Source organism: Corvus moneduloides, chromosome 5, assembly GCF_009650955.1.
Source record: "Corvus moneduloides isolate bCorMon1 chromosome 5, bCorMon1.pri, whole genome shotgun sequence".
Lineage (NCBI taxonomy): Eukaryota > Metazoa > Chordata > Aves > Passeriformes > Corvidae > Corvus > Corvus moneduloides.
In genome coordinates, this window is record NC_045480.1 from 5,665,842 (window position 1) to 5,678,325 (window position 12,484).

Here is a 12,484-nt window from a genome sequence, read left to right on the forward strand (position 1 = left end):
TTCCATCTCCACCCCAAATGCAACACAAAAACAGGCAAGAGAGATAATTTGGTTCTTGTGGTCTTAAAAAAATCCAGAAAGCACAGATAGAAATAAAAGCAGCTGCAGAGTGGAGAGGGTGAGAGCTGCAATAAACCCAGACTGAACAACAGCACAGTGGTAAGAGCTCAAAATGCAGCTTCAACAATAGGTCGTTTCAGATGTTTGTGCACACAGGGTGTGTAAGATCAGTGTGACTCAGCTCCCTGGGAGGTACCTGTACTCCAGCTGGCTCCAAGGAAAGCAATTAACCTGCTTTATGTCATCTACTTCAACTTGATAGTTCAAGGGAAAATGTTCAGGTAAGTGGTGTTTTTAAGCATACCTGACGAGTTCAAGCACAAAATGCCAAATCAAGCCAGCTGAAGGGACCAGAACAAGTTATTTACTGTCAAGAGGTGTCAGCAAGTTAAGTTGGAGGAGAGCTCTCACTGACCCCAGTGAAGGGCTGTTGTGTAGGCAAACCTTCTGTAAGTCCACGTAACTCTAGTGAAAGACCCCTACTCCCTGCACATCACTGCAGCCTGTCCCCACTCCTGAGGGAGCAATGAGAGGAAGTTTCTCTGAAGAAGAATCCTGTCACCCCAGACAGACTCAACAGCTAATGCTGATCACAAACAGCAGGTGAGGTACTACAGGGAGGGGGAGCTGCAGTTCCTCTGTTGCATAAAGCTCAGAAAAGTGACTTTGCTGCCAAGGTTTCCTCTCCTGTGCAGCTGTTCCCAACAGCCATCCTGCACCTTTCAGTGCTGGGAAGGAACTCAAAGGTTAATTTTATCTCAGGGTATCTCATCAAATGAGAGATTCACTTTTCCACCCATGACCACTCTTCCCGTTTTAAGTTTTATGATGTTTTCAGTCTTTCTCCAAATAACCCTGAGTTGTGTGTGTACCACTTCAGCTTGAAGCTGGAAAGCTCATGTGATACAGACCACAGGAGCAGCAGTCAGGCAGCTAAGTCATGCTTAGGTTAACCAAAAATATCTATAGACAGGTCTGCTGCTGTATTCCATACCCTAAGCCTTCAAATACTTTAAAAAACAGTATGAACAGTTTATGATACACCATTTTCTTTTGCATTTCAAAGTACTGCATCAAATTAATTACACTTTGAACAGTCAACTGAAGAAGACAGGCAAGGAACAGTATCTGAAATAGAGGAATTTTTATGTAACCATTCAGTGTTAAAAACAAGAGAATCAAACAGTTCAAATTAAAGAGCAATTTCAAACAGAAGACATTTGATTAAAAGTTTCTTTTAACATTTAGAAATTTAAATACATTTACCTAAAGATGGTTAACTCCCATCTCTATGTTACTATACAATAGCTTAAAGCTACTTTTAAATGCTAGTTCTATGTTAATGTGAAATTCCAGAACTGCATTCTTAACTTTATGTAAATTGGTTATTAAACTGAGTGATTTCATACTTCCTCCCACCCCAAAATAAATTTTAGAAATTGAAGCTTTACAATGCCTTGAATAATATTTTTCAAACGAGTAATTTGGAATAGTTCTCGACAGTTCTATAGGAGGTATTTTGTACAGTTTGGAGAGCAACTCCGTATAAAGTTCTATTGCAACTGAGCATTCACAGTATGCCACAGTCCATACATATTACTACATATACATATCAGGTTTGTAAACATTGGAAGAATACACAGAACATAGTACCACGATCCTCTGGTACTGCTGAAAGGAAGATGAGGTAACATTCATATAATCTCAAAGTCCACAGAGGTCCTGACTGAGTAGGTAGAACAGCTGCCAACGCTTCTGTTTCATAGTGTGTGGTTAAGGCGCTCTACATCACGGTCTGCTAAGGCTGGATTCGTTAGCTCTCAGTATCCCAACTGCATCTTTAACAGCGTGGTATATGACATTCTTCACCTGCAGGAACAAAGGAAAAGGTGCTTGGTTTTACAAGCAAACAGCACAGATAATTTTCCAGCTTTCCCACTTCCTTCCCCTCACCCTGTGCAGGTCAGTTCAGACACTCATCTGCCCGACCTTCAGGTAAATCACAAACTTGGGAAAACAAGGTTCACATTCTAACAGGAGATAAAGTGAACCCTGTAGCCTGAGGAGAGCATTGCCCAGCTGGTGGGGAAACAAAAGAAATGGCAGAAGAAAGCATCTGAAAAGAATCTCAGGAGAAGCTTCAGAGGGCTTTCTCAAAACTACTAAAAACCTACCAGTTCAAACACTACTGAAATTTCAAGAACCAATGCATTAACATTGATCTGAACACAAAAGCAACCTGGGTTGTATGGCCACAGCCCTTCTGGGTTTGGTGAAGGTTGTCTGTTGTGTTTTAGTGGGGCTTTTGTAAAGGATCAAGAGCACTGAGCATTGGGAAGTTACCTGCAATTTATCTTCATGGTTCGTATGCGTATGTGACAGATATCTAAATTCCTGAGTGAGCCAGAAGCAGTGTTTGACATGCTCTGGGGATACAAAGTCTTCTGCAACTTTAATACAACTGTACAAATTATGAACCTAGAGAGAACAAACAAGCATTAGCCATCTGCTCCAAGGGCTGCCCAAGCAGTCAGGCCATCCCATGTCCCTGGTTCTTGCCTGGTGTGGAGCTCCTGCTGGGATGAAAACTACATCTCCTAGAAACTGTACAATAGCCCAGCCTTGAACTCCGTACTCCTGATGAAGGCGTTTCCTCAGCGATCGGTCCAGGTACCAACTCTGATCATGAATGGGATCGTGATCTACAGGGTTTTCTTGGCCTTGTTCTTCTGCAACCTGGAAAGTCACAAGACAGCAGGCATTTTAACACACCAGTCTGACTGGACAGTCAAGCTCTATCTGTGGCATTCCATGCAAACCTGTGCCAGAGGGACTTGCACCATGTGTTCAGGTAGGAAAGTTAGATAATGAAAGGCTGGATCCTTACTCAGGCCTTTGTCAAGGTTTCAACATTTCTCAGGTCCCACTGGCTTCACAGACACATTGCAAGGGTGGGTATGGAAAGTGCAAGTAATCCCAACTGACAGTGGCAAGGAACAGAAGGGTGAAGCAACTCGTGTTCACATGGGAACCCCTCTCACACATGGAACCAGTGTTCTGACACTACTAAAGCGGGAGAGGGATTGTGTAGAGGGGCATGAAGTGACAGGACAAGGGGAAATGGCTTTAAACTGAAGGAGAGTAGGTTTAGATTAAAGAAGAAATTAGGAAGAAATTCTTTCCTGTGAGGGCAATGTGGCCCTGGCACAGGGTGCCCAGGGAAGCTGTAGCTGTCTCACCCTTGAAGTATTCCAGGCTACATTGGATGGGGCTCTCAGCAATGTGGTCTAGGGGAAGGTGTCCCTGCCCATGGCAGGGGCATTGGAATGAGATGGTATTGAAGCTCCCTTCCAACCACAGCCATTCTGAAATTCTCTGACTCTACAACTGGAAGACACTACCCAAGTGTGGAATTCAGCACCTGTCTGCCTTGAGGCCACAGTCAGTCAGTGCGTGCTCACTGACCCAGAGAATGCAAACCAGATTTTCAGGAGAAACAAGACTGGGAGGCACAACAAGCACTTTAGGACAGAAATTTGAGGGCTGTGGGGAAAGAATTTCTGCAAGAAGTTCCTGTATAAATCCAGCTTGCTGCAGCAGCCATTTACACCCAGGACTGTAGCACAAAACCCCATTTAGGAGGAGATGAACAGCTTGGTTCTACTCCACTAAAAGCTGCTGAAAGGCCCACACCTGCCAGCAAGTGTGACACAAGGGACTGAGGTGTGAGACACAGACATCAAGACTCCAAGTGCTAATGCTTATCAAACCCAGGAGCATGTTTTATCAACTGCAAGATTTGTTCTTTGTTAATATTAAGTAAGTCTGCTGCAGCCTCTCCCAGCTTCCACCAGGACAGCCATCAGCCTCACCAGCCCAACAGTTGTTCAGATCATCCCATTTATCCTTTTACATATCAGCATATTGGCTCTTTCCATTTTCAGAGCACCAAAGAAGTTTCACAATTAAGACCACAAAACTCTGGGCTACCTGAGGTAAATTTAAACACTAAAACAAGCCCTTTTGGATGTAGTAGCACATCTGCACTAAACCCTTACCTCCCATAAAAACATGACAAAATACCTCATGCTTTTCCTTAAATTCAGACATCATCAAGGTATGGGGAAAAAAAAGGTAAGACAGAGAGAACAAGGAAGAGCTTTATGTACCATGTATTGCTCTGAATTTCCCAAGAACATCTCACATTCTTCTAAGAATGACCAAATTAAACTGTGCTTTTCTTTAAATCTAAACCAGCTATTTTCTTGTTCACTATGTAACATTACTCGTCTATGAGAAAAGTGGGCAGGAGGAGTAGCTACATACAAGGTAACTTCAAGCTTCAACTCTCCACCCTTTCCAGATCCTACAAGACTCATGGCTCTGGACAAGTTTTGTCTTGGATACAACTCAAGTACTTGTTTCCAGAATAACTGGGATATGAAGGAGAAAAGCCTAAGGATAGAGACTTGCAAGCCTACACAGCCTGAAGACCAGTTTTTAAGGTTAACATCTTACCTTCTTAAGGAATTCCCGGATTTTCTCTGTATCTTTGGCAGCATAAATGTGCCACAGAGCTCCAGGCTTTTCTCGGCTTTCAGTGAAACGCTTAATTGTCAGTTCATCAGAGTCACCATCCTGTATGGTCTTAAGCACTTCTGTGGGGAGTCAACACGAGCAGTTACATAAAAGGATCTGCCCTCCAGCCACAGAAATATCCCCACAGACACCACAAAGATTTTACCTTCTTCTTGATCAGCCTGGCCTTTGGGGATCCCCACGTAAACCATGACATTGGCTGCATCAGACACGTCCAAGTGGAGGTTTGTTGTGCCGTATTTCCTGTCCTCTGGTGTTATTAAGCCTGGGGGAAGGAATCAAAGGGGGGAAAAAAAAGGAGTAGCAGATCCATTGGTAAGACAACGAAGTGTTACACCACTCTCAGCAGCACTTTCTGAAAAGATTAGAGTGCTTTTACTTCTACCAACAAATGCTTCCAGAACAGCAATATGCTTTCTATCCAGGACCTTGCTCCATCTTGTGGCTTCCCAAGTGATCTGCTGACAGGCTGGTACAGACCAATGTTATCTCTAGCTAGCCCGTATGATAAATAAAAGTCGTGTTCAAGACCTGCTAGAAAAGAGTTTCTACAGCCATTTAGAAAAAAGCACTTTCAGAAGCAGTCTCTTTTTCACTCTAAACAGCAGCTGCTAAAGGATTTACTAGCTACGATCTCTTTAGTGGCCATGATGCTGCCCAATTTTAAATGTCTTTTGAGTGACAGCAGATGAACCAGCCATGGAAAAAAACTGCTCAAGGAGAGAATAAAAGGTAAATGATACAGCCCAAAAAGGAGAACCACAAAAGCAATACAGCCAGAAGCAGCAAAACAACAAATACATGTTGCTAGCTACAGTAAAGAGGCTGTGGAGCAAGTTGATTAGGAGACTGGGAATAACTACTATTGGCTTGAAACCACCTGGACAAGAAGATATTTAATAAAATAAATCATATCATGCTCTGGACATCATTAATACCTATAGGTGAGCCAAAGTCAGGCTTTCTGATCCACAGGATTAATCAAATTGTCTACAACAGCAAGGATTCACATAATCTACAGTAAATTTAAACAGGAACATGTGGTCAACGTGACCTTTAGACTGAAAAACTCCTTACCATATGCATTGTACATCTTGGGGCCCAAATCCGGTCGCACAAAATAGTTGGGGAGTCGAGAGGCAAGGTTGAGCTTGCCACCTCTCCTGGTGTATTCTGGCAATGGGATATTCTTCATCAAATCATCAAACCTAAAGTAATGCAGCAAAATTTAGCATTAGGTACTGATAAAACCAAAAGCAGACTAAAACAGACTGCAATAAAAGCTCTTTCCAGTCAAGGAAGTGTACTCCTTCCCTCAGGGGGTTTGCTGGACACCATGAAAAGGAACTGAACAAACAAAGCACACAAATATAGCAGACCAACAAATTTAACTGCTCTGGGGTAATGCTATTTCCTTGTGTAATCATGTCAAGGAATATCAAACAGCCTAAGTCCACATACTTAAAAATGTTTGGCCAAAAAGTAAGCTTCAACTGAACTCAGATTTCTAAGGGATCCAGGCTTTTAGGAGCAGATTTAGGTACTCACTTTACTTGGCAACAAATACAATGAACTATGTAAAAATTTATCATGAAACTTGTGCAGGATTTCCATTTATGTCAGGCATCTCTGAGAAACAGAACTGTTCACATGTCACCAACTCCTGCTCAAAGCTGAAGCAGGTATCAAAATGTGACAGTATTCCTACTTCCCACTATTTTGGGGGTGTACCACACAAAAACATTTCCTCTGGAAATTCATACCGAGAGGGCATCATATCTCTGAAGTCTTCTCCTGGAGGCCAGTCCTTAAGCTTCAATACCATTGGCTCACCCTCTTCTGTTCTCAGGCGACCTAATGTGAAGTATTAGCAAGTTTTCATTTTTAGTAGTTGTACAACTCAGAATCCAAAGAACCAAGATAAAGAAATCCTTATCTCAGTTTAAAATCATGTTCATTCCACAACTATTCATGTAGAACCAAAGACAAACAGGCTCATCTGACACCAGAGTAGGGTATCACTGTCATGACAAACATGTTACAACAGGAGATGTCAGACAGACAAGCAGCTTTTACTGTTTCCCTGCCCAAGCACTTCCTACAATTTAGCTCAGCAACTGGTTTGTGTACCTGATGAAGCCAAACTTCTTCAAAGATCAAGTAACAGAGGAGAAAGGTGTGAGTCTTCCACCTCCCACTCTTCTTGCCCTAAGTACCAAATTCCCTCAGCTTACAACTACTTGAAACAGCAAAACAGATCCTTAGATAAGAATGTGTAATAAACAGATAAAGTAGAACTCCAAATGCAATAGCAAGTATTAATTGTCCTGGAAAAATCTCAAGCTCACCTCTTCTAAATCTATTTTTATAAGAAATGACTTCAGTTCCTCAGGACCAAAAAGCACCTTCAAGTTAAAACAGCAGAACCCATTTAACTTGTGAGCACCACCTCTACATGTTCTCATCTGTTTCACTCAGCTGGAAAAAAAAAAAAAAGCTGACAAGTGAACTTAGCTGCTAGGAAGATCTTAAGTTTCCTCAGAATGCTTCCCCAAAAGACTAAAGGCAGCCAAACATACTCCTGAAGGAATGAAGGTTTCTATCCAGTGCACAATCCTACAAGTAAAAATGTCAGCAATGTATCCTCACCAAACTGTCCAAGGCAAAGAGAAAGCCTGAACATCCTTTACACTGCTTGTGGATCACAGGTCTGTGCTAGGGCAGAACTACTGCTGCTAAATATCACCTATTGGAACAAAGATGCACAGTACTTACTTGAAATATCTTCAAAACCATCCCAGAAATCCCCTACAGTAGCTCCAGTGATGATTTCATTGGTCCTGCAGTTAACCAGATCTACTTCCTGTTGGCCAAATTCCTTCCTAAAGGACTCTGGTCTCCAGAGGTCTGCATTTAACTTGTGATGCACTCCTGACACCATTACAGGCTAGGAAGAAAGAATATATTCTGAAGAATTATTAAACACCAAAAATTCTAACTACAACAGAGTCATACATAAAATACACTGAGCATTTGAATGCAGGCATTTTGCAAACTAAATGCTCAGCCTGTCCTACCAGAATTCTGCCTTACCATGCATCTGAGCATTCCTTGTTTCAAACTGAGGCAGCTTTTTATACAGAGCCATAATTTCAGCACTGTGTTTAGAAACTGATTTAAACAGTAAAACAGATCCTTAGATAAGGATGTGTAACAGTGTTAATGTCATTTGATGAAGGTTGAGTGTTGCTTATCACTACAGTGGCTGTACCTGTGCTTCAATGACAGGACAAAGCACATGAATTGCAAATGGGAAAAGCAGGAAAATGAAAATACCTGTCCCTGCTTCCAGCACTCCCTGAAGACATTCCAATTGCTTTCATTGTTGGGATCCTGAAGACACAACAGGCGGTTATCACATAACCAGTAGTGGGGCGTGTCAAAGCCCATTATCGTGGGCTTTATGGTCAGTCCTTGAGGTTTCTTAGGCAAGTCTGTAATGGCTCTATTTTGCACCAGGGAAGCAAAAATGTCATCAAGGATTTTGGGTGTACTCTTCAGTCCATTGTCTGTCTGATTAAAAAAAAGAAAGAACAAAAAATGAGTGCTCTTTTCTGTTGCCTTGTCCTGCAGGCTTTAAAGAAAGTATTTGCCACTTCTAAAATTTTTCACTTGAAATTACAATCATACAGAGAAACAAACAACTGCAGAACTTTGCTGTCTAGAAATGCACCACGATTAAATGCCACTGACATTTCTGATACTTTGTCTACAGAATTCTGGCACAACAAGTTCTGCTCTGGTTTACACCTCAGCAACACTGCAGAGACCCAGGATATGCAGCAGGGAACAGCACTTGCTTTGTATCAAAGAGCAAAACTACAGTTTTAGCAAAGAACTCTCACAGCCAGTACTTTTCCCCACCACTTTCAAGTCACATCTAAGATCAGACAAAGCCCAGAAACATCTGAAGTGAACCAGTCTACAAATGAGGTATGGGGAAGATACCACAGAAGGTTCTTCCCTCCATCTGCATGTTCATTGGTACTTCTTTTTTAAGTCTAAAAGACATCCCAGTCAATGTACCTGCCAGATTCTAACCTAAGGAAGTTAATCTGCTTTATCACTCAGTTCCCTGTTCCTCACCAAGACTTGCTGAGACATCAAAACTGAATTAGTCCTTCCCAAATAAGGACAGAATTTTACTTACTGTGACAAGTAAGTAAACTGCCTGTGGCAGCTGTTCCCAGGTTTAGAACAGAATCTAAGCCTGGAAACAACTCAAACCTGTAGGACAGAATTTTTCCTGTACCTTTCCTGCAGAAGAGTTCAACAGATTCCGCAAGAAGCCTGTGTTGTTGTTGCTCACAGGGCTTAATATTGCACTGTTGAATGTCTGCAGGGCTGTAGCTGGCTTGGCTAAGCTAGGGAGTGTCTGGAGAGGTTTGTTTTCATTCTTTGAAATTGGTAGAAGTTTCTCTGAAATGAAAAAAGGAAAACCATGAGAAGCATATACTTTGCATTTTTTTTTCCGAAACAAGATCCTCCTACATGCATAAACATTATATATAGATCTCCTCCCAATACACGCAGATAAAGTATTTCTTTCACTTAACTTTCTTCAATAAACCAAAGGTTTTAAACTCCCACATTCTAAAACAAAAAACCAAATCCAAAAAAACCAAAACAACCCCACAAAAAACAACAACAAAAAATATTCTCAAACTGAATTTTCAAGAATACTTGCATCAATGGGATTTTAATCCAGTTTTTGAAACAGAATATGCTAACTCTGCCAGGCTTCACTCCAAGCCACTGCCACGGCCAGTTCTGCAGCCCAGACACTGAACATCCATCCCAGCAGGCAGATGACCTCACTCTCAGCACAAGATATTGCTGGGTCTGACCTATATTCTTCTGACAAACAGCCACAAAGGGTTTACTCTTCACTGGCTCTGCACGTACCTTTGTTTTCTTTATTCACATTTCCACTTGTTAGGTTTGAAAACCAATTTAATGAAGGAGAAGTATTTACAGAAGCAGCTTGTTTGCTTCCAAGTGCTGACTTTAGAGGAGGATCATGTGTAGTGACTTGTGGGCTCAGGACAAAAGTGTTGTGTTGAAGGCTGGGCCTGTCTCCGGATGCCAAGTGCTGAAAAAGCAAAGCGAGAACTTGATCAGACACAAACACACCCTACTCAGAAAGGGAAAGCAAGCAGTAACACATCCAAATTCATTCTTTTAGAAGTAAAATGGCTTGGCCCTTCAAAACATGTCACCTCCACAAGAGGTCAGCATTGCAGCTCAGGATCGGGAGATGACAGATCAGCAGCATTCAGGATCTCCCAACTTCAGGAGCAGCCAGAGTTCATCATGCCTTAAGACAAGCACAGAGAGCCAAGTTTCCCAGGTGCGTTGTCTGGGATTGCTTTGGGAACCAAGTGCGGTTTTAACAGCAGTTCTGACAATTCTAGTGGTAGCTGACGCTCAGGCCAGGGCTAAGCTGGAGCTCTAGTTCAGAGGACTAAAACAGACATGGAGCATTCCTAAATTTTTCTCTTAATGTGGTAGCAGAAGTGCACTCACCTGCCAAGTCTGAGCTACACCTGCCTGAGTGCAGCACTGGCCTGGCCAGCACAATCCAAGTGTAGGACTGTCCATCTCCTTTGCAGCTGATTTATTGGTCATTTGGAGGTTCTAGGAACAGACTAACCAGAACCACTGCTTTGCCCTGGCATTCCTGCGTGACTGGTGGCATTTCCCCTCTCTGCTCAATTTTCAGCTAAGAAATTATTCTGCTCTTTTGTCTGCCTATTGCTACGTTCTCTATTTCATCTCTCATTGACTGCTGATGCTTGGTAAGGATTCTAAACATGACATAACAGAAAATGCTTCAGACTTTAATGAGCTTATGCTCACATAACCAGTGCAGTATCTAATTCTGAAGAGGAGTAGATAAATTTAATGTAGCTGTTTATCCAGAGTCATAGGAAATCTTGATTCAGAAGACTGAAACCAGGTCAGTCATATGCTAACTTTTGATTCACATAACCATCTTCCAGACTTTTAAAACTTGACAATATTTTTCATCTCTTCTGCTCATTACTAACACCAAAATCAAATCCAACCTGCTTCTTACACTTAAAGGAAACATTTCTTTTCAAAACAAGCTTATGAATAAGCTTCAACAAAATTTAAATCACTGAATTCATCCCATTTCTTGCAAGATACTTCCAAACTAAGCTAGTAATTTGTGCTCTATTATCAAAAGCAAAAAAATACTACATCCATTTACAAATATACGGATCTTGTGGGGTTTCATGTGTTTTGGGTATTCTTTACATACAGAGCAGCAAACCTACCAGACTGCTAGAGAAATCAATGGTTTTCTACACTCCTCTAAATCTCAGTGTTTTTCATGTTTAGCTCTTTTATGAATCCCAGTGCTCTTCCACCTTATTCTTTTAGATGCTGCATGTATTTTATCTCCAGGACTCAAGGAATAGCCTACACTTCACAACCATTCCCATTCCTCTGTTCTTCATACTCTTCTCAAGTGATCTCAATCTAATCCCATTTTTTCTCTAAGTCCTCATGAGCCTTTTTCAAGGACAGGTCACTACTGAGGCTCAGTGTCAAGGGGACACAATGAGATTTTCCCCAAAACCTAAAGAACTGAACCAGAAAGATGAACAGTGAATACAAAATGTCCCTGTGTGGTGGGGTTATCACAGAGGTCAGGGCTGGCAACCTACAAAGTCAAATTAGCAGGGGTCTCAAGAACATGCAATAGACTGACACAAACTTAACTGCACAGACATAGAGGCAATAACAATACCTGTTTTGAATCCTCCTTTAGTGTTGGCTTTGATAGTGCTTTGAACTGCTTATTTGCACAAGGACAATTTGCCTTTATTCCCCATTTTGTTCTTACAGAGTGAACAATGTCACCAACATCATAGAGAGCTGAAGGGAGAGAACCGTCAGTGAGCTCACATGCAACCACAACATCCAGCAGCCACTAAGACTTTTATAGAAATTGTGTGTGTTGTGCAGATAAACAATGATATGTGAATACAGTTCATCATTAAACAAGAAGTTCTGCTACTTCTTTGTAAAGGTCAAAGATAATAAAATCAGATTAAACACATGAGCTACTCCTGTCTTTGAATAATAAATGCTAAGTTTTTACCAACTTTACTACTAAAATCAAACCTCACTCAGTACAGTATCAACAACATACAAAAGACAGCAAAATCCTACAGAACATTTTTATGTTAATCAAATATTTCCAATACCTTTTCCAGGAATTATTTGTGTAGGCATTAGATTCTCTGGTTCATGTGCTTGCCCCTTCACACACTTAAACCAGGAGAAAGTATCCGAGTCATCGTCTGTAAAACAAGACCATTACACTGTTTTGTTATTGCATCTTTCATCCTGCTGTGGAAAGCCACATATTTTACTATTACTGATATATCCAACCACAGGTCTACAACATGTCCTTGTTGGGAAGGATTTTTTTGTCTCATTTAAGGTTATCACTGACTTCCAAGTTCAATACACAGATTTTATTTCCTCTCTTCCCCCTTTGTTTCAGGTAGCAATAAGCACTCCCCACCTTCATGTGAGCTTTTTTTCCTCATCCTGTAGCAATCCACACACACCCCAAAGCCACACTTGGAGCAGACCCAGTGCAGGTTGAAGATCGTGGTGTCACAGACATCGCACATCTCGCGAACGCCACGAACCGCGCGCTTCCAGGCCACCTGTCCTGCGGGCAGCAATGGGACAGTCAGAGTGTTAGTCCAAACAAAATTCAGCA

The 12,484-nt window shown here is 41.7% G+C and overlaps 1 protein-coding gene across 1 annotated transcript in view; it reads right to left on the reverse strand.

Moving 5' to 3' along the window:
- Positions 1 to 907: 907 nt before the first annotated feature.
- KDM3A (lysine demethylase 3A) overlaps positions 908 to 12,484 on the reverse strand; it is a 29,923-nt gene continuing 18,346 nt past the window's right edge. The window contains exons 13-26 of the mRNA XM_032108330.1: positions 12,281 to 12,433; positions 11,958 to 12,053; positions 11,498 to 11,625; positions 9,625 to 9,811; positions 8,972 to 9,138; positions 7,996 to 8,232; positions 7,435 to 7,606; positions 6,423 to 6,513; positions 5,737 to 5,867; positions 4,805 to 4,924; positions 4,579 to 4,718; positions 2,620 to 2,796; positions 2,404 to 2,538; positions 908 to 1,929 (exon numbers count right to left, since the gene is read on the reverse strand). Of these exons, the coding sequence (XP_031964221.1) occupies positions 1,849 to 1,929; positions 2,404 to 2,538; positions 2,620 to 2,796; positions 4,579 to 4,718; positions 4,805 to 4,924; positions 5,737 to 5,867; positions 6,423 to 6,513; positions 7,435 to 7,606; positions 7,996 to 8,232; positions 8,972 to 9,138; positions 9,625 to 9,811; positions 11,498 to 11,625; positions 11,958 to 12,053; positions 12,281 to 12,433 (2,015 nt within the window). The 3' untranslated portion in view covers positions 908 to 1,848. The remainder of the gene's footprint in view (positions 1,930 to 2,403; positions 2,539 to 2,619; positions 2,797 to 4,578; positions 4,719 to 4,804; positions 4,925 to 5,736; positions 5,868 to 6,422; positions 6,514 to 7,434; positions 7,607 to 7,995; positions 8,233 to 8,971; positions 9,139 to 9,624; positions 9,812 to 11,497; positions 11,626 to 11,957; positions 12,054 to 12,280; positions 12,434 to 12,484) is intronic.